This window comes from Oryctolagus cuniculus, chromosome 7, assembly GCF_051225735.1.
Source record: "Oryctolagus cuniculus isolate XC-2025 breed Fujian yellow rabbit chromosome 7, ASM5122573v1, whole genome shotgun sequence".
NCBI lineage: Eukaryota > Metazoa > Chordata > Mammalia > Lagomorpha > Leporidae > Oryctolagus > Oryctolagus cuniculus.
This window is the reverse complement of record NC_142873.1, coordinates 144,180,651-144,204,442: the sequence shown is the minus strand read 5'-3', so window position 1 is coordinate 144,204,442 and position 23,792 is coordinate 144,180,651. Positions and strand designations below refer to the sequence as shown.

The 23,792-nt window shown below is 54.1% G+C and overlaps 1 protein-coding gene across 3 annotated transcripts; it reads left to right on the top strand.

Moving 5' to 3' along the window:
* The first annotated feature begins 432 nt into the window (after window positions 1-432).
* Window positions 433-23,580, top strand: SESN2 (sestrin 2). 3 transcript variants are annotated; one of them, XM_002716081.5, is made up of 10 exons: window positions 433-887; window positions 7,528-7,593; window positions 13,136-13,333; window positions 13,688-13,870; window positions 13,992-14,204; window positions 15,456-15,606; window positions 16,108-16,226; window positions 16,522-16,712; window positions 21,134-21,278; window positions 21,842-23,580. In XM_002716081.5, exons 1-10 carry the CDS (start codon window positions 798-800, stop codon window positions 21,926-21,928), a joined length of 1,443 nt encoding a protein of 480 aa, XP_002716127.1. In that variant the 5' UTR covers window positions 433-797; the 3' UTR covers window positions 21,929-23,580. The 3 variants fall into 3 exon arrangements, with proteins under 3 accessions (XP_002716127.1, XP_017202035.1, XP_089157325.1); XM_017346546.4 differs by lacking the exon at window positions 7,528-7,593 and having other exon boundaries at window positions 656-887; XM_089301199.1 differs by lacking the exons at window positions 433-887; window positions 7,528-7,593; window positions 13,136-13,333 and adding an exon at window positions 13,394-13,551.
* The last annotated feature ends 212 nt before the right edge of the window (window positions 23,581-23,792 follow it).

The following is a 23,792-nucleotide window of genomic DNA, read 5'->3' as shown; positions in this document are numbered from 1 at the left end:
AAACATGGTGGCGTCCTCTGACTTCCATCAATCTCTAATTAGTACCACTGGATGGCCGCCGGGGCCAAAGCCCTCCTAACCCTAACCAGTCTCTCCAGGAACCAAGAAGTTGAAGCACTCACTCGGGAGGGATTTCACACCTGGCTTTCTGGCCCAGCCCGGTGCAGTCCCGTTTCGTCACGCAGCCCCTAATGACTCTGCGGGCTGTCACTCTCCTACGGCTTCGTCTGCGAGGTGACTAAACGCCTCTTGCAAAAGTTTGCAGCATTCGTCCGAGGCCAACTACAGCTCCCAGGGTGCCCGCGCGCCGCCCGGCGCCGATTGGCCGAGCGCTCGGCTCCGGGGGGCGGAGTCGCCCCCGCCTCCCCGGGAAACAGGCAGGCGATTGGCTGGGCCGCAAGGCTTTTGTGTCCCCGCCCTCCCCCGGAGACCGCAGCGGGCTCAGAGGCGCTGCTGGTGTCACAGCCGGACGAGCGCTGGCAGTTCCGCGGCGGGGATGCTGAGCGGCGCCGGGTCCGTGAGCAGCCCCGGCCACTGCGGACGTCCGAGGCACTCCGGGCCCTGAGAACCCCTTCGCTACCGCCACTCCGGGGGCTCCCGAGGCCGTTCACTGTCCCAGAAGCCAGACAGGGTCGGGAAGAGTCCAGCGTCGCACCGGCCGCGCTTCGGCTCGCGAGTGTCCTGGAACCCCCGAGAGACACCGCGGGGTTCTCGAGCCTCCCCGGCGGCCCCCAACCCCGGCCTCCTGCGCGCGTCCGTGCACAACCCCCTCCGGCGCCCGTGTCCTGGCGCACACCATGATCGTTGCAGACTCCGAGTGCTGTGCCGAGCTCAAGGGCTACCTGCCGTTCGCCCGGGACGGCGGCGGCGGCCCGGGCGCAGGGCAGGTAAGCGGCGCCGTGCGTTCCTGGAGCCCCGGGGCGCGTCGGAGCCCCCGGCAGTCCCGGGCTCGGGGAGGGGGCGTGCAGCGTGTAACCCCGATCCGAGGTTGCATCAACTGGCAGCCCGGCCCTCCCCCGCGCCCCCTCCCGCGGCTGTGGAGCCCTCCGCTCGGACTCCCGGCCAATGGGAAGGAAAGCCTTCTCCGTGCTCTCCGGGGTTTGGGCTGTGGTGGAGAGCGTCTTCAAGTCCAGGCAAATCCCGGCCGGAGCAACCGGACCGCTCCTCCTCCCCGCCCCCTTCCGCAGAGTCCCTTCCTCTTAGCGGGCGCGGGTGGGCGGAGGACTCTTTCTAGGATGCGTCTCTGCTCCTGTCCCCCAGAGTGGGGACGGGGACACCTGGGACCCGCCGGTCGGCACCCGGACCGAGTATTTGGAGGGGGCGGGACGGGTACCCCGGTACGCGCCGGCGGCAGCTGAAGCTGCGGGCTGCCTGGGACACCCCTGGCCGCGGCTTCGGTTAAGCTGCGCCCTAGTAATGGGTCTGAGGTCTCCTAAGTTTGTTTCTCAGCCTCTGGCCCAAAGATCCCACTTTTCAAGAGAGGCAAGGAAAAGGGCTGGCCCTGATCTTAACAATTCTGTCTCTCTGTCTCTTTGTCTCTCTCTGTCTCTTTGTCTCTTTCATACACACACACACACACACACACACTAGCAGCAATGATGAACATCTTATCATCCAGTAAGCACCTACTAGGTGTCAGGCTTCCCATTTTGCAGGGAGATAAGATTGAGGCCCAAGACTGCCTTGGGAAAATGCCTTCACCAACCCCACCAAGTACCTTATTTTGGGGACCTGATGCCTCTAGGATTTCTGAAAGCGCTTGGCCCTACAGGGAGTTTTGTTGGGCGGTGAGGCGACTTGCTGGGGCCGGGAGCTGGTTCAATTGCTAGTCATAAGCTCTGTGACCCAGGAGGGGAAAACCCTCCTTTTTCTAAGCGTGGTGATAGTTGGGGGTCCTGCTGCAGTGGTGGAGGGTTTGTGGGCTGGCTGTTCTGTGAGCCTGCTTCTCCCCACCCCTCACGACTTAGCAGGAATGAGCCTCGCTCCTGCATCCTCTCAGCTGTGTGGCTCTGGCCCAGTCACTTCACTTGGCTTCTTTGTGGGACATGGACATGATGTTATTACTGAGAGCAGCTGGGCACCAGGGCATGCAAGGGCTGGGTTCAGGTCCCAGCCCTCCCACTCACTGGCCCTGTGATCTTGGCAGAGTGCTCTCTCCTCTGATCTGCTGTTTCTTCCCATGGGGATTTGATAGTATCTCCAAGGGCTCGTGGGGAAAATTAACTCAAAATAGGAGCAGTGGCGGGAGCACAGTGCCTGAAACGGGGTCACTGCATCAAGCACCCTGACTTGTCGGAACGCAGTCAGAGCGCACAGCCCCCTTCCCCCAGAGTGTCTTTTTTTTTTTCCTTAAAGACTTATTTATTTTTATTTATTTGAAAGGCAGAGTGACAGAAGGACAGAGAGAGGGACAGAGGGAAATCGTCCATCCACTGGTTCATTCCCCAAAGGGACGCAACATCTGGGGCTGGGCCAGGCTGAAGCCAGGGAACCAAGTACCCCACCCAGGTCCCCGACGTGGGTGGCAGGGGCCAAGCGCCTGGGCCACTGCGCGCCCTTCCAGGCACACCAGCACGGGGAGTGCTGGAGCCCATGCTCCCCACTGGGAGGAGGTCTAGGGAGGAAAGAATGCCTCGGGTCCGGGGCGGGGGGCTTCAGGTGGAAACTGCTGTTTTGCAGAGGGGAAAGCTGATGGTGTCTGAGAGGTCGCCATGATTCTCTCTGGAGGAAAGAGCTCCTTGGGAAAGTGTCTGCTCTGAGTAGAACCCTGAGGAGCTAGCCGGGTGCAGAGCTCAGAGCCTGCACCCAAGGGAAGAGCCCTCCACCCCCTGCTTGCTTCACCACACACCCCTTCCAGGGGGTCCGGGCCTTCAGGTGTGTGTGTTTCCAGAAAGTTCCGGGGGCTTCATTCTACTACAGGTCTCCAAAAAGTTCATGGAAAATGCAAGTTACGAAAAAAAAAAAAAACCCAACTTGCATGGATTTTAAAATGTCTATACCCAAATAAACTTATCTTTTGATTCCATTTTCTATGAACTTTTTGAAGTCTCTGTGTATGTTTTGAAAGCCCTCTTTGGGCACTGGGGTAACTTCCTCAAACATCACTTCCCCCAGGATGGGGGAGGGAAGTCGTCCCTTTGCATCCAGTCCACCTTCTCCACAACAGGAGCTCTTATCCCAGTTATGCGACTTGGTGTTGTGATTGGGTGCTTCTTCTCTGTCTCTGTTGCTGGACTTGAGGCCCAGCCCACCGGTCCCAATGCCGGCACTGCTCTTGGCAGCTGGCAAGAGCTCGAAGAGATTTGCCCCGTGTTGGCGTAGCTGACCCCGTGACCATTCAGGCCTTGAGGTCAGATCTCCGTCTCAGAGAGGACTTTCTGAGCCTCCGTGATCTACCTCTAAGGAAAGAATAAGACCCAGTTCCCTCAGGATGGTTGTGAGGAAGTGGCTAGATGTAGCTGGTGCCCGTTCATGGTGGGCATCCAAGCGTGTGGCACCACACCCCCACCAAGGCTGACGGTCAAGGGCTCCTTGGGGTGTGTCTCCCTCTCAAGTGTAAACGGTTGAAAGATGTGAGTTCAGGGGAAGGGTGGATAGTGTCTGCACCTTCCCAGCTGGCAGAGACTGAGCAGGTGTCTGTAGCAGAGGCTCGCCTCTCAGTCTCTATCAGGCACCAACACTGAAGGCTGAGGCTGTTGCCAGAGGTGGATGTGGGTGGTGGGCAGAATCTTTGGAAGCCGGGCTGGGGTCCAGTCTCTAGACCCGGGCCCATTGCCCGAAGCGGTGCTGGTGGAGTGGAAAGGACCCCAGCACCCAGAAGCCTGGATTCACATCTCACTTCTTCACTTGTCAGTGAACTCCTGATTTTCGTCCCTTAGAAAATAGAGACCACTCTCCGTGCAATCTGCCGAAGATTGGGTGGAGCCTGTGTGCGAGTACCGGAGTTAATGTAAAAAGTAACATCCAGCCAGCGCCTGCATCTGGAGCCAGGCACTCGGAGGGAGGTCTGAGACTGAGAGAGGGTGATCCTGCGGCAAGTGACCCCCTCACAAGGCACTAGGAGCAGCCACCCCGGGTCTCCTTCTCCCCTACACGAGTGTGTGACCTCGGGCAGGTGACTTGCCCGCTCTGGGCTGCCCTGTCTTCGTCTGTAGCGCAGGGGCGCAATCATGCCTTTATCAGGCGTGTAGAGCTCCATGTTCTCTACTGCGGGAGCTCCCAGTCACGTGTGGCCATTTCTGTTCAGGTAAATCAAAGCTTAAAAGAACAGCTTTCTGTTGCCCTGGCCACCTTGCAAATGCTCAGCCACAGTGACAAGGGACTACTGTGCAGACGGAAGCCATTGTGCCTCCACGGGGAGTTCTGCTGGACTGCGCTGTGCTAGCCACTGGGGGGACCCCAGAACCAGATCCAGTATGTGTGCCCCGAAGATGAGGAACAGTGTGCGGGGGGCCGGGTTGGGAGCAGCGGCTCCTGCTCCCGGCTGCTGTGGCTGGAACCCCGGATGCAAAGGCCTCGAGGCTCCTGAGAGGTCGAGAAATTTAGAGAATGGGGCGTAGTTTCCGCACTTGCGGGAAACCCGTGTGTCTCCCCACTCGCCTACCTCCTTCCTGGTTCAGTGACTGGAAATAACTTGACCCCTCGGAGCTCTGTGCCACAGCAGTAAAACGGACCATGCGAGGTACGGGACCCAGTGTGGTTGTCTGCCATTATTTTTGTTGACTCCCTACCCCAGGGGACGGAGGGGGTGGGGGTGGGGGCAGGGCTGATTTGGAGTTGTCATCTCTTGGCAGTGGATCCCTGCCCTGCCTGCTTTGCCTGGACTTCCCCTGGTGTCCGGGAAGCATTCAGGGTATTGGAACTGGGGGTTCAAATCTACTCGGCCTTGCTTTCAGTTTTACACTGCCGGTTCCCTCTGGCTGGGCTGTTGGTCCCTAGAACCCCTTTCAGGCCCTGCTGCCTTCTCGTCATATAGACAGCCACTCAAAGGGCACTTCTTTATGGCCTTTCCTGTCCACTTCCACGAGCGTGGCACCCACCCACCCACCCACACGAATGCTCTATCTCATTCACCTGGTAGAATCCGAATGGAAATCCTCGTCGTCCTTCACCTTTTCCCTGAGGTCCCAACCTCAGTATGAAGACTGAGGCTTTGTCTTTCCACTGCCGTGTTCTTGCTGCCTGCAGGGTCATCAAAAATATTTGTCAGGCGAACAAATTAATATGAGTTCTACCTGAGAAGCACTTAGCTTCAGAAAGTGATCACTAGATGTGCACGCAGTGGTCCTCACACAGGCTGTGCATTAGCTGGGGTCCCACCCCGGACCAATTAAATGAGACTTGCTGGAGATGAGACCCTGGCATGGGTCTTTAAAAAAAAAATCAGCTTCTCCAAGGATTTCTAATACACTGCTTGGGTTGAGAAGCCTCTGTTTGAAACAAGAACGAGGTTAATGGGAGCCAGCCTCTGAGGTGCTGACTGTGGTGGAGGTGCTGGGGTAGGCGTGCAGGTGTTGGCTCATTAAACCCTCAGGACGCCAGGGAAAGTTGGTACTATTATCCCCATTATTTGATGAGAAAACCGAGGCTCATATGGTGGTGGAGCTGTCTCCTGAGCCCAGGCCGCTGTGTCAGGAGCCCGCCCCCTACCCCCAATCCTTCACCGCCCCCTGCGTTGTCCCCATCACGGTTAGTACTGCTCGGAAACAGTGGTGGATCAGACCCACCGCTCCAAGTCCAGCAGGCACCAGAGCCCTCCTGCCACAGCGCCCAGGGTCAGATGTTGGGGTGACCTGGGATTCCCAAGGCTGTTCCCTGTCCCTCCCCGGCACCCCTCCCCCCCCCCACGGCCCCACCCCGCCCTGCCCTGCTGTGGTTTTCTATCTGTCCTCAGGTCCCCTGAGGGGGAGGCCCAGTGTGTGGAGTCAGCAATCCTTATCTCCCAGACAGAGCTGTTGGGCTTTTTCTCTCCGGTGAGGGTGGAGGGAGGGAGGGTGGAGAGGGAGCGCCTGGGGAGCCTGATGGTTCCTACACTGGGCTTGGACCCCTGGGGCCTGTGTGGGCTGACAGGGGCCCCAGCAGTCAGTCCAGCCACCTACTCTGTCCAGGAAAGCCGAGGGAACTTTCTCAGAGCCACACTGCAAGTTAGGAGTGCAACTGGTGCCCTCACTGGCGACTTCATGGTTCTTTCCTTTAGAGTATTCCAGAACCCCAGAGCACTGCCTGTCTCAGGGAGCTTTGTAATCACTAGACCTCATTTAAAAAAAAATTTTTTTTTTTTTTTATTTAGTTGGAAGGTCAAGGGACAAAGAGAGTCAGAGACAGATCTCCCATTTGCTGGTTCATTCTCTAAATGCCCCTAACAGCCAGGGCTGGGCCAGGCCGAAGCCAGGAGCTGAGAATTCAGTCCAGGTTTCCCTAGTGGGTGGCGAGGACCCAAGTACTCCGGCTGGGATTGGTAGCACAGCTGGGACCTGAACCCACAAACCCTCAGATATCTTAATCACAAGGCCAAGTGCCTGCCCCTCAGTCTGCATCTTAATGCTGACCAGTGTTCCTGTCCGATGAGGGCATGCCTCTGGTTTGGGGTAGCTGCTCCCGGAGCAGTGCTGAGATCCCCAGCACTTCCCAGTGAGCGTACACCTGTGTATCAACCTGTCCAAACAGCTGCTGCCTTCGCCGCTCTGCGTCCCAGCTTACCTCCCTGCGCTCTGTTTGTACTCACAGACTGGTGTCAGTGACCTGGCCCTGCTCCCCGGCAAGCTGCTAGTGGGGAGATGGCAGGCGATTGGAGGACAGGGTCTTTAGAAGCAGAGACACTGAGAATTTGGGGCCCAGAGCGAGGGTCAGGAGAAGGTTCCTGGTCCCTGAAGGGCAGTACAAGCTAGCTCTGCAGAGGGAGTGGCCTGGGGAGGGCGGTGGGCCTGGGTCATTAACTAATCTGGAAGGCGAGGGAGCCGGAGGAAGGGTTTTAAACCAGTTGATCAGACTTGCACTTGAGAAAGTTAATCCGGCTGCTGGGTAGGAGACGGGTTGAAGGGGACAGGAGGACAATTAGCGAGGCTATGGGTGGTGGCCTGGGCAAGAGATAGTGGTGGTCTGCGGCGAGGTGGCGGCGGCAGGGGGGATGAGATGGGATCCTGTGTCCCTAGGTGTCTAGGGTAGTTGGGTACTGGCTTCAGGATGCAAATGATGAGGTGTTCCACACAGGCTCTCTGGTGCTTCTAGAACGTGGCTTCCTGTGCAGTTCCCTGCTCCAGGCTCCTCCCTCCCAGTACTCTGGGGCTCCTGGGTCCCTGCCCAGTTCCTGAAGCGTTCAGCCTGGGGTGAGCCCTCTTTCTTGCTCACCCTCCTGCAACCGGCCAGACAGGTGTCTATCTCCCTCCTGGCTCCTCCGAACAGGGGGCACCAGAGGGTAGTTTGAGGAGCTCCCGGGTGCCCCTTGGCTGGGAGGAGGCGCCAGGAGAGATTACAGCCCTCTTTATCCCGCCATCTACCACCAGTTAACCACTGTGTGTGTCCTCCCAGGAGCAGAGCGAAAGCCGGGCCCGGCAAGGCCCTCGTGGGCCCAGCGCCTTCATCCCAGTGGAGGAGGTAAGCTTGAAAGGGGTTGGAAATCCTTGGGCAGAAAAGGCTGGACATTGGTGGGCCAGGGTCCTCTGCCCCTTAAATTAGAGCTTTGAAACTACCCCCTTCCAATTCCTGATTCACTGAGCTCATAAAACAGCTCTGTGAGACATGCATTAGCAATCCCATTTTACTGGGAAGGAACAGACTCAAAGAGATAAAGTGATAGTAACACGGCCACACTTCTCATCCCCAGAGCAGTGCCTGTTTCTCCTTAGTAAGTCAGAACTACCCAGGTGGGCGTTCTGGTGCAGCAAGTTAAGCCACCACTTGGGATACCCACATCCCATATTAGAGTGCTGGTTAGAGTCCTGCTTCCTCCCCTCTGGTCCAGCTTCTTGCTAATGATGATGGCACAAGTACTTGTGCCCTTGCTACCCTTGTGGCAAACCTGGATGGAGTTCCAGCCTCATGGCTTCAGCCTGGCCTGGTCTTAGCTGTTGCAAGCATTTGGAGAGTGAACCAACAGATGGAAAATTTCTATCTCTGTGTCATTCTGCCTTTCAAGTGGATGCAAATGAAAAATAAATTTAACAAAAAGAGAGAAAGGAAGAAACATTTTCTTAAAAAGAAAAAAATTGAACTCCCAGGGGCAGTATTGTGGTGTAGTAGGCAAAGCCATTGCCTGTTTCGCCAGCATCCCACATGGCACTGGTTTATGTCCTGGCTGCTCCACTTCCTAATCAGCTCCCTGCTGATACCCCAGGAAAAACAGTAGAAGATGGCTCAAGTGCTTGGGCCCCTGTGACCCACATGGGAGACCCAGATGAAGCTCCTGACTCCTGGCTTCGGCCTGGCTCAGTCCTGGCTGTTGTAGCCACTTGAGGATTGCACAGGCAAATGGAAGCCCTCTCTTTCTTCTGTCTTTCTCTGTAACTTTGACTTTCAAATACATAGATAAATCTTTAAAAAAAATAAAAAATAGAACTACCTATGTGTATCTTTTCACTCCCCGCCCCCCTCTTTTTTAAAGATTTATTTATTAACTGGAGAGTCAGAGCTGCACAGAGAGAGTCAGAGAGAGGTCTTCCATCCACTGGTTTATTCCACAGATGACCACAACGGTCAGAGCTGAGCTGATCCGGAACCAGGAGCCAGGAGCTTCTTCCAAGTCTCCCATGCGAGTGCAGGGGCCCAAGGACTTGGGCCGTTTTCTGCTGCTTTCCCAGGCCATAGCAGAGAGCTGGATCTGAAGTGGAGCAGCTGGAATTCGAACCAGCGCCTATGTGGGATGCCGGTACTGCAGGCCGCGGCTTTACCCACTGTGCCACAGCTCTGGCCCCGGGCTCCTATCTTTTCATCCTTGACTGTGCATATATTACAGTCCTTTTTTTCTGCTTTGAAAGCAATGTAAACATTTCAAGCGTTTCAGAAAGCTTTGATCTCTTAGCCTTTTGCCACTTTTTTTTTTTTTAAAGATTTATTTATTTATTTATTTATTTGAAAGGCAGAGTTACAGAGAGGCAGAGGCAGAGAGAGAGTCTTCCATCCACTGGTTCACTCCCCAAATGGCCACAATGGGCAGAGCTGGGTCGATGTGAAGCCAGGAGCTTCTTCTGGGTCTCCCATGCAGGTGCAGGGGCCCGCGCACTTAGGCCATCCTCTACTGCTTTCCCAGGCCACGGCAGAGAGCTGGGTCAGAAGTGGAGCAGCCAGGACCCGAACTGGTACCCCTGTGTGATGCTAGCACTGCAGGCAGTGGCTTTACCCACCACACCACAGAGCCGGCCCCTTGCCACTTGCTTTCATGTAGATGTTTATTTTCAGTAGGGACTCCAGGACATAGTTTACAGCTTGCTTTTCTGTTTGTTTTCTGGTTTGCCCTGAGCAACTCATCAGAGCCACCCCTCCTCTCTGAGTCAGTCCACCCATGGTTGTGCGTGTCTGTTGAAGGATGAACCTGTGTCAGGCAGTGTTCTAGGTGGGGGTGGGGTGGGGTGTGGAGCAGTAAACAAGACACAAATCTCTCTGCCGTTGTGGAGCTCGTTTGTGTGCCCTGTCCTCTTTGCTCTCCTGACTGTAGGCCAGGTGGTTGACGAGCTGTTACTGGTGGTCTCTGCCCATTGCCCCCTCTCTGTGGGTGTAAACTCAGCAACCCCTGCTGATTATTTATGTCTACAGCCCAGAGTTTTATTTTATTATTTTTTATGTTTTTTTTTTCAAGATTTATTTATTATTTATTTGAAAGGCAGAGTTACAGAGAGGCAAAGGCAGAGAGAGAAAGAGAGAGTTTCTACCCACTGGTTCACTCCCCTCCGGCCGGAACTGGGCCAATCCGAAGCCAGGAGTCAGGAACTTCTTCCAGGTCTCGCACATGGGTGCAGGGGCCCAAAGATTTGGCCATCTTCTGCTGCTTTCCCAGGCCATTGCAGAGAGCCAGATCAGAAGTGGAACACGGCCAGCGCCGCGGCTCACTAGGCTAATCCTCTGCTTTGCGGCGCCGGCACACCAGGTTCTAGTCCCGGTCGGGGTGCTGGATTCTGTCCAGGTTGCCCCTCTTCCAGGCCAGCTCTCTGCTGTGGCCTGGGAGTGCAATGGAGGATGGCCCAGGTGCTTGGGCCCTGCACCCCATGGGAGACCAGGAGAAGCACCTGGCTCCTGGCTTTGGATCAGCTTGATGCGCCGGCTGCAGCGTGCCGGCAGCGGCGGCCATTGGAGGGTGAACCAACGGCAAAGGAAGACCTTTCTCTCTGTCTCTCACTCTCACTGTCCACTCTGCCTGTCAAAAAAAAAAAAAAAAAAAAAAAAAAAGTGGAGCAGCCGGGACTCAAACCGGTGCCCATATGGGATGCCGGCACTGCAGGTAGCGGCTTTATCCGCTAAGCCACAGTGCCGGCCCCTAAAGTTTTATTTTATTTATCTGAAAGGCAGAGTGACAGAAGGAGAGACAAGAGAGATGGAGATCTTCCATCTGCTGGTTCACTCTCCAAAGGGCCGCATGGCAAGGGCTGGGCCAGGCTGGGCCAGGAGCCAGGAGCTCCATCTGGGTCTCCCACATGGGTGACAGGGGCCAGGCATGTGGGCCACCCATTTCTTTCCCAGGCACATTAGGGAGCTGGATTGGAAGTGGAGCAGCCCCTACTCAAACTAGTGTTGTAATATGGGCTGCCAGTGTCACAGGCAGTGGCTTAACACACTGTGTCACAGCACTGGCCCCCTGCCCAGGGTTTTAAGCTCCAGTATTGTTTTTGTGTTTTATATTCTAATTTATAACTAACCACTCTACTTTATAATAAAGGAAAGAGATGGGATTTAGAAATCATCTGGATTTGAATCCTGTTTCTGTCATTTATGCGAACTACGGCCTACAGAAGAGGGTGAAACCTGTCTGGTTTCCTCTCTGTTAGGGAGAAATAATGGTATTTACCTCAAAGCATTATTGAAAAGATTCAATGAGGGATGGCTAAGAGGTCTGCATCCCACATTGGAGTACCTGGGTTCCAGTCCCAGCTCCAACTTTCTGCTAACGCAGACCCTGACAGGCAATGGTGATGGCTCAAGTAATTGGGTTCCTGCCACCCACATTGGAGATGTAGATTGCATTTCCTTCTGGCCCAGCTCCAGCTATTTGCAGGCACTGGGGAGTGAGCCAGCAGAGAGGAGCTCTCTCTCTTTGTCCAGCTCTCTCTCTGTCACTCTGCCTCTCAAATAAATAAATAAATAAATATTTTACAAAAATAAAATCATTGACCCCGGGGCCTTTGTTGTGGAGTAGAGGTGAAGCCGCCACCTGTGCCACTGACATCCCATGTGGGCGCCGGTTCATGTCCTGCCTGCTCCACTTCCAATCCAGCTCCCTGCAAATGCACCTGGGAAACCAGTGGAAGATGGCCCAACTGCCTGGGCCCCTGCACCCATGCAGGAAACCTGGAGGAAGCTCCTGGCTCCTGGCCTCGGTCTGGCCTAGCCCTAGCCATTGAGGCCATCTGGGGAATGAACCAGCAGATGGAAGATCTCTCAAGATCTCTCTTTCTCTCTTTCTGTAACTCTGTCTTTCAAATATTTTTTTTTTTAAACTAACCCCTTTCAAAAAAAATTCAATGAGATCATACAGGTAAACTTTTAAATCAGACCTGACGTGGACAAAACAGATAATGTGACCTGTTTTGCACCCACTGCCGTGGTTATGTGCATTTGCGTGTTAGAACAGAATCTCCTTGAAGGTAGAAGAAACTGTATTCTTTTCTTTTTTTTTTTTTTTAAAGATTTATTTTCATTTGTTTGAAAGACAGAATGACAGAGAGAAATAAAAAAAAAAAATAAGTCTTCCATCCACTGATTCACTCCCCAAATGGCCACAATGGCCTAGGCTGCGCCAGGCCAAAGCCGGAACCTGGAACTTCATCTGGGTCTCCCACATGGACGGCAGAGCTCCAAACACGTGGGCCGTCTTCCGCTGCTTTCCCGGGAGCATCGGCAGGGAGCTGGATCGGAAGCATGGCTGACCTGGAACATACGGCGTTATAGGCCACAGCCTAACCCCTGCTCCACAACACTGACCTCAGAGAAACTATACTCTTTTTTTTTTTTGACAGGTAGAGTTATAGACAGTGAGAGAGAGACAGAGAGAAAGGTCTTCCTTCCGTTGGTTCACTCCCCTAATGGCTGCTACAGCTGGCGCTGCGCCAGTCCGAAGCCGGGAGCCGGGTACTTCCTCCCGGTCTCCCACGTGGGTGCAGGGACCCAAGCACTTGGGCCATCCTCCGCTGCCCTCCCGGGCCACAGCAGAGAGCTGGACTGGAAGAGGGGCAACTGGGACTAGTACCCGGCGCCCCAACCGGGACTAGAACCTGGGGAGCCAGCGCTGCAGGCAGAGGATTAGCCAAGTGAGCCACGGCTCCGGCCAAGAAACTGTACTCTTAATCTCTGTTTCAGTTTTCCTATCTAAAAATGGAGAAAGTAGAACTCCAATTTCATACTTATAATGATTAAATGAAAAAAAAATATATATATATAAAGTGCTTGCACAGTGCATGGCATTTAGTAAGCATTATATAAGTATTGGCTATTTTTTAAAAGATTTATTTATTTATTTGAAAGTCAGAGTTACATAGAGAGAGGAGAGGCAGGGAGAGAGAGAGAGGTCTTCATCCTCTGGTTCACTCCCCAGTTGGCTGCAACGGCTGGAGCTGTGCTGATCCAAAGCCAGGAGCCAGGAGCTTCTTCCTGCTCTCCCAGGGGCCCATCTTCCATTGCTTTCCCAGGACATAGCAGAGAGCTGGATCGGAAGAGGAGCAGCCAGGACTAGAACCGATACCCATATGGGATGCCAGTGCTTTAGGCCAGGGCGTTAACCCGCTGCACCATAGCTTGGGCCCCAAGTATTGGCTATTATCATATATATGAAGTGCCTGATAAGTGTTTATTTACTGAAATGTGTTTCCGCCCCACTCCCCCTCTTTTTGAACAAGGTGGTGGTTTTGAGTTACTTGCTGTAATTCACCCATTGCCCAGTATGTGTTGGTCTCTGTAGCTGGGAACCCATGCTCTCCTCCCCTTGCCTTGGCAGGTGCTTCGGGAGGGAGCTGAGAGCCTGGAGCAGCACCTGGGGCTGGAGGCATTGATGTCTTCAGGGCGGGTGGACAACCTGGCGGTGGTGATGAGTCTGCACCCTGACTACCTTAGCAGCTTTTGGCGCCTTCACTACCTGCTGCTACACACGGACGGGCCCCTGGCAAGCTCCTGGCGCCACTACATTGCCATCATGGTGAGCCGCTCTGGGCCTGATGCTTGTGGGACTGGCCACAGGTGGGGCTCTGGCTGTGGATCTCCTTGTGGGGCCTCCTGAGCTGATTTCCCAGATGAGGAGGAAAGGGGTTTAGAGCCCAGGAAAGCCCTGAGTGGCCATAGAATTGGAGGCTTTGAAGACAGGCATCTTAGATGCCGACTTTCCAGACTGAGAAACTTGGGGTGCAAGGAGGTCAGGTGAGCTCCAAGCTGGTGGCAGATGTGGGGTTAGAATCTAGATTGCCCACCTTTTAAGCAACAGGGTACTGTGCTGGCTTCACCCTGAGCGAGGCCCAGAGGAGGAGGGTGACTCAGGCTCTGTCCGCCCCTGCAGGCTGCCGCCCGCCACCAGTGTTCCTACCTTGTGGGCTCCCACATGACCGAGTTTCTGCAGACTGGCGGTGACCCTGAGTGGCTGCTGGGCCTCCACCGGGCCCCTGAGAAGCTGCGCAAACTCAGCGAGATCAATAAGCTCCTGGCACATCGGCCGTGGCTCATCACCAAGGAGCACATCCAGGTGTGGTGGGCAGAGAGGTGGGGTCCCGAGGGAGCGCAGGGGCCTGGCCGTGGCCTGGCTGGAGCCTGGCCAGCAGCCCCATGGCAGGCACTGAGCAGGCCCGGCCTTCTCTCCCCTGCAGGCCTTGCTGAAGACGGGCGAGCACAGCTGGTCCCTGGCTGAACTCATCCAGGCCCTGGTCCTGCTCACCCACTGCCACTCGCTGGCCTCCTTCGTCTTTGGCTGTGGCATCCTCCCTGAGGGAGACCCAGACGGCAGCCCTGGCCCCCAGGCCCCTTCACCGCTCAGTGAGCAAAGCAGCCCCCCAAGTGGGGACGCACTGAACAACTCTGGGGTAAGTTGCTAGGCCTGGGTCTGGGTGGAGGCGGGGGTGGGGCTGGCATGGCCTCTGGTCCTTGGGCGGGAGCCACTGCTTTCCTGAGAGGACCTAGGGAACTAATATTGCTTTTTTCTATTTTTCTTTTTTAACATATTTATTTATTTAATTTTGAAAGTCAGAGTTACAGAGAGAGAGAGAGAGAGAGAGAGAGAGATCTTCCAACTGCTGATTCACTCCCCAAATGGCTGCAATGGCTAGGCCAGAGGCCAAAGCCAGGAGCTTCATCTGGGTCTTTCCATATGAGTGGCGGGGGTCCAATACCTGAGCCCCCCGCTGCTGTTTTCCAGGTCATCAGCAGGGAACTGGATCAGAAGTGTAATGGCAGAGACACTAACCGGCTATTATGGGGTGCCGGCATGACAAGTGGTGGCTTCACCTGCTACATCACAATGCTGGTCCCATAATTTTGCTTTGCAACTCAGTTTTCTCATCTGGGAAATGGGGATGAAAATCCTCTACTGACACCAGACTGTGAAGGTTTAATGAAGTACCACGTGACTGGCCTTTCAGCCTGTAGCTCCATGAGGTCAAAGTCTGCTGCCTCTTAGTGCTTCAAAAAGACAAAGCCAAGCTTGCCTCTTACTCCCTAATGTGGCCATGTTTGTTTTAATATAAAAATACAGGTACTTTCAAATCTACCTCTTGGGGGGGCAGCATCCTGGCATAGCCTGCAGCACCAGCATCCCATATGGGCATCAGTTGCTGTCCCCGCTGCTCTGCTTCCAATCCAGTTCCCTGCTAATGTGCCTGGGAAAAGCTGTGGAAGGTGGCCTGAGTGCCCAGGCCCCCACTACCCGCGTGGGAGAGCCGAATGAAGATCCCGATTCCGGGCTGTGGCCTGGCCCAGCCTTGGCCGTTGTGGCCATCTAGGGAGTGAACAAGCAGACGGAAACTCTCTCTCTGCATGTGTGTGTCTCCTTCTCTCTCTGTAAGTCTGACTTTCAAAATAAATAAATAAATACATCTTTAGAAATAAATAAAAAATAAGATGCAGTTTACCTCTGGGGGAGCTGAAGTGTGGGAAAGGCGCGCGCCTGCTCTGTGACTTTGCACACTTCCCTCTGGGCAGCACAGACCACAGGGGAGACCTCGGTGGCTGGCACAGAGGGTGCCCTTGGCCTTTGTGATGCCTCGGGAGGCGTGGGTGTGGGAAGGACGTGGGGGACCTTTCCAGAGTGGATGGTCACCACCGGGTCTCTCCTGCAGGGCCTGGAGGCCGCGCGCGACGTGGAGGCGCTGATGGAGCGCATGCGGCGGCTGCAGGACAGCCTGCTGCGGGACGAGGGCACGTCCCCGGAGGAAATGGAGAGCCGCTTCGAGCTGGAGAAGTCAGAGAGCCTGCTGGTGGCCCCGGCAGGTACGAGCACAGGGCCCGCCCCCTTCGCACGCGTCTCTGGGAGGCTGGGTGCTGCACCTCCTGCATTCCAGAGGCAGCCACCTCTCCACTCCCTCCAAAAGGTTCCGGCCACAGCTTTTGGGCTCAGACCTGGCTGTGGTCCTGGCCTGTTTGCCCCCTGGCTGACTGGATCGGCCACTTTTGGCCCCAAGGCTTCAGGAACGATGTGTAGGGTAGATGGAACAACAGAAGCAAAGCGCTTAACACAGAGCCTGGCCCCGGGTCAGCCGCTCCACCAATAACTGCCATCTCCCGGTGTTACCCCGGGCTGAGCCCCCTGGGACTGTGGGCCCCCTTGTCCTCCTGCCCCAGGCCCGGCTTCAGCCCCGGTCTGGCTGCCACCCACTGTAGCTGGGGCTTCCCCTGGCCCTGTCCTCTGCCCTCCCCTGCTCCGTCAGGAGTGTACCCCAGTGTGCTCCACGCCTTGGCCTTCCTGTGACCTCTTTCTAACCCGGTCCTCAGCTGACATCCTGGAGCCCTCTCCACACCCAGACACGCTGTGCTTTGTGGAAGACCCCACTTTCGGGTACGAGGACTTCACCCGGCGTGGGGCCCAGGCGCCCCCCACCTTCCGCGCCCAGGTAGGGCTCCCTCCACTCCTCTCAGCCGTTGCTCTAGACTTAGTGGCAAACAGGTGGCCGATGGTTGAAGCAGTTACAGTGCTGGTTAACTTCTCTCCCTCGAGACCCCACAAGGTCAGCAGGGGTCCTGTGGGTTCCGCAGCTCAGCGTCCCTGATCCCAAGGAAAAGGTCATTGCCAAGTTGCAGCCACTTTGACTTCCGGCCCAGAGTGGGCGGTGTTCGATTTGCGGAGGAGGGAGGGGCCAGAGGCCGATCTCTCGGGCTCTCTCCCTGACCCCACCCCACGTTCCTCAGGATTACACCTGGGAGGACCACGGCTACTCGCTGATCCAGCGCCTGTACCCCGAGGGTGGGCAGCTGCTGGACGAGAAGTTCCAGGTGGCCTGTAGCCTCACCTACAACACCATCGCCATGCACAGCGGCGTGGACACCTCCGTGCTCCGCAGGGCCATCTGGAACTACATCCACTGCGTCTTTGGCATCAGGTAGGCACTCAGCAGGTGAGCGCCCTCAGCGGGGCACGAAGGCTCGGCGGGCACAGCCTGAGCACTCAGCTGCTTCATGCTTCTCTTCTTTTCTTCTTGCCAGTCCTGTTTTTCAAAGTGAATCTGTTTCTTTGCTGACTTTAAAATACAATAGAGGTGTTCACTGAACCTTGTAACTGAACCTATTTAATCCTAGCCCCAGAGATAACGATGCTTTTACATATAGGTAGTTGCATGTACACTCATATATGTATTTGTGTGTGCATGCTGCATACATATACACATACACGTGTGTATAGAACCATGTATACATGTGTGCACATGTATTATATGCAGCTGTGTTGGAACAGTCATGTGCCACACAATGACCTTTCTGTCAACAAAAGACTACGTATACAACACTAAGACTGCTAACACCTAGGGGCCAGCATTCTGGCACAGCGGGATAAGCTGCCACCTGTGATACCAGCAACCCATATAGGTGAGGGTTCCAGTCCCAGCTGCTCTGTGTCCCATCCAGCTCCCTGCTAATGCTCCTGGGAAGGCAGTGAGGATGGCCCAAGTCCTTTGGCCTCTGCATCCACATGGGAGACCCAGATGAAATTCCTGATTCTGGCCTGAATCAGCAGATGGACAATCTCCCTCTCTCTCTGTCTCTCCCTTTGTCTCTGTAACACTGCCATTCAAATAAATGAAAAAATAAATCTTAAAAAAAAAAAAGATTGTAACACCTAGAGACGTCACAGCCATTTGAGTTTGTGTAAGGACACTCTGTGATATTTGCACAATGATGACGTTGCCTCACAACACATTGCTCTGAACAGAGCCTGTCTTACAGTGACGTATAACTCTTCCCATTCTGAGTAGCAGTTCTTCTGTCATAATAAGTGAGGATAACATGAATGCCCATCAGTATGGGATTTTAAATTATATATATATATAATTTATGAATATATAATGGACATATATATATCCATTCAGTGAAATATAATGCAGCTGTCAAAAATGACAGTAGAAGTCTGTTTAGATGGCCGTGGGGAAATATACAAAATGTATTGAGAGAAAAGAAAGCTGGTGACCAACCAGAATATTTTGTTCCTTTTTTTTTTTTTTTTTTTCAGATTTTTTTTTTTTTAATCTGGAAGACAGAATTTGAGAGAGAGAGAGAGACATCTTCCATCTGCTGGTTCACCCCCCAAATGGTCGCAATGGCCAGGGCTGGGCCAAAACAAAGCGAGGAGCCAGGAGCTCTTCCAGGTCTCCCACGTGGGTGCAGGGGCCCCAGCACTTGAGTCACCATCTGCTTTCCCAGGATCATTAGCAGGGAGCTAGATCAGAAGTGGAGCAGCGCAGACTTGAACAGGCGCCTTTATGGGATGCCGACGTTGTAGGTGGCGGCTTTACATGCTGCGCTAGTCTTGTTTCTTTTACCAGATGCTTGTGTGTGCGTGGATAATGCACACTAGAATGATAACATTGGTTGGTTTCTGCACAGTGTATGTGATGAAATTACATTTTGTCTTGTTTGTTAAATCTCTTTTGTTTTTTAAACTTGATATATTCACATTCAACATATTCTACAATTTACATTACCTAGTGTGAACCGTGTTTCTAATCAGTAGGAATAGTTTTTTTATTCTTTTTTAACTTTGGCATGGTATTCTTAGTGTTTTGCTATGACAAATACTACATGTGCTGACTACTCTTATCATACATAAGTTCTTTTAGATAAATCTTAGATATGAATTATTTGAAAAGGATATATATATATAGAAGACTTACTTTGAAAAACACTCTGATAACTTGGTGGTCAATTTAAAGAATTAAGGGGGAAAAATTTCCCCAGAGTCAGCATTGTGGCACAGTGGGTTAAGCTGCTGCCTGTGATGCTAGCATCCCATATGAGTGCTGGTTCGAGTCTCAGCTGCTCTACTTCTGATCCAGCTCCCTGCTAATGTGCCTGGGAAAGTGGCAGAGGATGGCCCAAGTGCTTGGACCCCTATACCCACTTGGGAGACCCAGATGGAGTTCTAGGCTCCTGACTTTAGTTTGGCCCAGCCCTGGCCATTACAGCAATTTGGGGATCTTATTCATGGAAGATCTCTCTCTCTCTCTCTCTCTCTCTCTCCACCACTCTTTTTCTCTTCTCACTGTCTCTCTCTCCCTCTCTTTAAGTTTGCCTTTCAAGTGAATAAGTAAATGTTTAAAAAAGTTTTCTTTTCTGCCAAATTCTGTCCTAGTACAGTCCTATCTGCATCCTGTAATGTTTTACTCATTTTCTTTTTCTTATGTAGTCATTTTTGTGTAGTTGAAGTTATAATAGTTATTTCAGGGCCAGCGCCATGGCTCACTTGGTTAATCCTCTGCCTGCGAGGATTAACCCATATGGGCGCCAGGTTAATCCCATATGGGTGCCGGGTTCTAGTCCCGGTTGCTCCTCTTGCAGTCCAGCTTTCTGCTGTGGCCCGGGAAGACAGTGGAGGATGGCCCAAGTGCTTGGGTCCCCGCACCCGCATGGGAGACCAGGAGGAAGCACCTGGCTCCTGCCTTCGGATCGGCGTAGCTCTGGCCGTAGCGGCTGTTTGGGGAGTGAACCAATGGAAAAGAAAGACCTTTCTCTCTGTCTCTCTCTCTCTCACTGTCTGTAAATTCTACCTGTCAAATAAATAATAAAAAAAAGTTATTTCATAAAAAAAACTTATTTGATGTTTGTAAAGAGAAACTCCTGATGTTTAGAAGTGTTAGAAAATACAGATAACAAAAGGAAGAAAATAAAAAGCATCTTTGGCCCCCTCTGCTCCTGTGACCAGATATCTGCTTGCTGCCCTCTTTGCTCCGTGCAGGTAACCCGAGCACAAATCGTTTTACACAAACACAATCAGTGGCCATTTTCTTACCTATTCGTTTTACTTAACGTACTCATTTACTCAAACATAAGCATATTTTAGTGGACACATGATTTTTTTTCTTTTTTATTTAACAATTTATACTAAGCATCAAAAATTATCCCTACTTTTTTTTTTTTTTTTTTTTTTGACAGGCAGAGTGGACAGTGAAAGAGAGACAGAGAGAAAGGTCTTCCTTTTGCCATTGGTTCACCCTCCAATGGCCGCCGCGGCTGGCACGCTGCGGCCGGTGCACCGTGCCTATCCGAAGGCAGGAGCCAGGTGCTTCTCCTGGTCTCCCATGGGGTGCAGGACCCAAGCACTTGGGCCATCCTCCACTGCACTCCCGGGCCACAGCAGAGAGCTGGCCTGGAAGAGGGGCAACCGGGACAGAATCCGGCACCCCGACCGGGACTAGAACCCGGTGTGCCAGCACTGCTAGGCAGAGGATTAGCCTAGTGAGCCGCGGCGCCAGCCTATCCCTACATTTTTTAAAAACATACATGTCCCTTGTAGAAAACTTGTGCTTCTGTGCATTCCTAGGCACAAATTCCATCTGCCAGGTGATTTGAGCCAAACTGAGCCATCCTCTTGCTGGCTATTGGCAGGTTTCCCTTCCAGGGGTGGCCAGGGATGGGTATATTGGAAAGTGGCACAAGCCAGCCCCGTCCAGTCTTTATTTATATTTTTAATATTTATTGTTTATTTGAAAGGCAGAATGAGAGAGAGAGAGAGAGAGAGAGAAAATCTTTCACCTGCTGGTTCACTCCCCAAATGGCCACTACAGTCTGGGCTGGATGAGGCAGCCAGACCCGAGCTGGCACATCTGATGTGGGATGCTGGTGGTGTCACAGGCGCCGGTGTTGCAGGCAGTGGCTTAACCCACTGAGCCACAGCACTGGCTCCCTGGTCCAGTCTTCGGCTCGAGGCTCCCCTACTCTGCAGCATGGTCCTGGCTCTCATTCCTTTTCTACTCAATCTGTCCTCCAGTTTTCAACCAATCTTCCCACCCACACTGATCTGCGCTGACAGTAGCTGCCCAGCTCACTGGCCTGCGGAGTGGCAAGGTGGCTTCAGACCTGACTTCCTTCTTGACTTTGAGCAAGTTCATTGTCTTCCCAGGCCTTGGCTTCCCATATACAAGACGAGTACCAGCTCCTTTTCTTGCCCTCACCCTCTCACTTCTCCTGGGTAGATAGGTAGATAGGACCTCCTCCCTACCATCCATGGCCTTAACTTTGGAGTACTGACTATGGCCTGGGAGCCATGCAGAGCTGGATCTGAAAACCATTCCCAGCAATATGACTTAGGCACGTGTCTTCCCTTCTCTGAATCTCAGCTGCCTCAACTATACAATAGGGTTGATGACTTCAGTGTGCTGTGTGTGAGCGCTGGAAGGAGCCAGGCTTCTTCTTCTTTCCCACCTTCCAACTTTTCCTCACCACCCTGTCGCCTTCCTCTACAGTGTGGGGGTCGGGGACCGGAGCTATTGCTGGGGGCAGAGGGTGAGGAGTGCTCTGGGACCTCTCCATCCAGGTATGATGACTACGATTACGGGGAGGTGAACCAGCTCCTGGAGCGGAACCTCAAGGTCTACATCAAGACGGTGGCCTGTTACCCAGAGAAGACCACCCGCCGAATGTACAACCTCTTCTGGAGACACTTCCGCCACTCAGAGAAGGTACAGCCTGTGGAGGGGGCAAGGGGTCTGGACCCAAGAAGGGACCCCAGACCAAGTTTGTCCCGCCAGGTGGGACACCTGGGCCTGCCCTCCTGAGTTGGCGTCTTATTTCACTGTGTGGATTCAGACTCCATATAATCACCTGTCAAGTAGCAATATGGGTGCCTGTCTCACACGGTGTCCTCAGGGGTCCAGATTGTAACCCTGTGACTTGGTAGCAGTCACTGGGCCTCCCTGAGGGCTGTGTCCACCTGGGAATGATGCAGCTGCTTGCGTTTCAAGGTTCTTGGGAGGATGAGCGGAGGAAATGTGTGTCAGCCGATCCTGAGCAGGTGCTCAGTGAGTGGTAGCTCTGGGTTCTAGGCTTGGGGGCTAAGGAGACGAGTCACAGTAGGGATGCACGCCCTTGGAACAGCTGTCATTGCTCATTGTGCCAAACCATTCAGAGCACAGCAAGGGTCGGTGTGCCTCTGCAGGAAAGAGAAGGGCGAGGTGGTCGGTCAGGGAGGGTGGCCATCTGGGAGGGCCGGAGATCCATTGCCAACAGCCCTACTCTGCCCCAGGTCCACGTGAACCTGCTGCTCCTGGAGGCCCGCATGCAGGCCGCCCTGCTCTATGCCCTCCGCGCCATCACCCGCTACATGACCTGACTGCCTCCTGCGTGGGACCTGCACATGGAGCAGCTGACTTGGGGGCCACCCTCCTCCCTGCCAGGACTTCTGTGTCTGGAGACAGCGCCAGAGCCCATCTCCCCACATCGGGCTTGGCTTGTGTGTGATGTGCAGCCCCTGAGCCACACCCTCCTTATCCTCACTGGAATGGATAGCATCTTTGCTCTGACTCCGGGGATCTCAGCTCTGCCTCTGGGAGCTGGAAGGGGACTAGGGGACCCCAAGGGGCTATGCCCTTCCTCCTTTCCCTACTCCTAGAGGAAGGAAAATGGGTCCAGCTGAAACCTGTGGGCCAGTAGGCTGTGTCCCAGACTCCCCAGGTGCTGGGACTTCCTGGACTGAGAGCTCCCTGGCCGGCCCCCATGGGAGAGGGGCAGACACCTCCAGGGACTGACACTCCAGGCAGCTTTGCCTTCCCATCCTCCTCATTCCAGAGTTCATTACCTCCTACCTGCTCTTCACCCATCAATGTGAAAGGTCACAGCTGGCCTGTGTCCGGTTCCCCCAAATCTTGTTCTGTTGGGCAGCCCGAGGGTGCCTTGCTCCCTGGTTGCCTGGTCCTGGTTGAATTATTTAGACCTCCTTCACTCTAACCTTTTCTCCCATACCTGGCGGTGGGAAGCCCCAGGAGAGAGGCCAAGCACATCAACAAGGCCGGTCATCTCTGCTCGTCCCGGTGCCTTCTAGAGGGGGCGAGGATTAGGTTAGAAATTCTGTTTTCTTGGGTCCTCTATGGTTGACATTCTCACCCCTGTAGGGCCTCCCCCACTGGCACCACGGTCAGCGCCTGAGAGGAGGGGGAGAGAGGTTCTGTTCTCTGAGCTGCACCTGCCTTGCAGAGTCTGCCACCCGCTCCCACCACCAGTGGCTTTGCCAAGAAACTGGGCCTTTCTGGGTGGCTTAAGTGGTACTGTGGCCCAGTATGAGAGGCAGGAGGCTCCTATTTGGGCCCTGTCACTAGCCAGGTGGCCATGGCCACATTGCCAAACCTCTTTGACCACCAGAGTTGCAGACGGACGCGTGAGTCTGGGTCCCCCATGTCTAGTGCTCCCCCTTGGGATGCCTACCTGCCCACACCTAACTGATTTCCTTGCAAGATCCTGAAGGCGTCTGGAGACCCCACTCCTGCAGTCAGTCAGTGTCTCCTAGCTGCCTTCCAAAGACCCTGGCCCCTTCCCAGTGCCCCGTCTGTCCCCTCTCCAGGAGTTTAGGTGGATTGCTTGGAGGCAGAAGCAGCCAGGGACAGACCCCAAGCACTTTCTGTAGCACATGACTGTGAACTTCTCTCGCCCTTCTCCTAGCAGCAGGTGCCTCTTGGACTGGGTGGGGGGTGACCAGGAAAGGCAGGGCCATCATGCTGCTGCTTGGAGCCTGGCCAGTGTGCCACATTGCGTGCCCGTGCTGGCACGGGGACACAACTGGCATCCCCTTCAAGCCTGAAAACCCTCCCTACAAAGAAAGTGGGCAAGAGGGAAGGGGCCCCCTGCAAGGGGGGTTGAATTTCCAGAGGGGATGTCCCCTGGGAGGGTGGAGAGGGGGAGGGCTATCCAGTGTTCAAGTGCAGTCACCTTTGACTTTGCTACCAGTTCCGTTTGATGAGAAATAAAAGTCCGCCAAGGTTTTGTTTTGTACTCCTTGTTAATGGGCTGTTTTTCCATTTCCTGGAGGTCAAGGTTCACCTCCCAGCCTGAGCACGGAGCCGTGATTGCATCACGGACCGGCCCCGACAGCCCCGCCCTGTGGGTACTTGGCCCAGTAGCTTGCCAGGGTTGGGATTGCCGCATTGAAAGTCCACCTCTGCCCCTTGGGGACCCAGCCCTGCCACCCGTCCAGGGCTGTGTAG

What these genes read in the sequence shown, in the direction of transcription:
- SESN2 (XM_002716081.5), top strand. Translation starts at nt 798, where the DNA reads ATGATCGTTGCAGACTCCGAGTGCTGTGCCGAGCTCAAGGGCTACCTG. An exon ending in ACGCACTGAACAACTCTGGG is followed by an intron (nt 14,205 to 15,455) that starts GTAAGTTGCTAG and finishes TCTCTCCTGCAG; the next exon opens with GGCCTGGAGGCCGCGCGCGA. An exon ending in CCTGCTGGTGGCCCCGGCAG is followed by an intron (nt 15,607 to 16,107) that starts GTACGAGCACAG and finishes CCCGGTCCTCAG; the next exon opens with CTGACATCCTGGAGCCCTCT.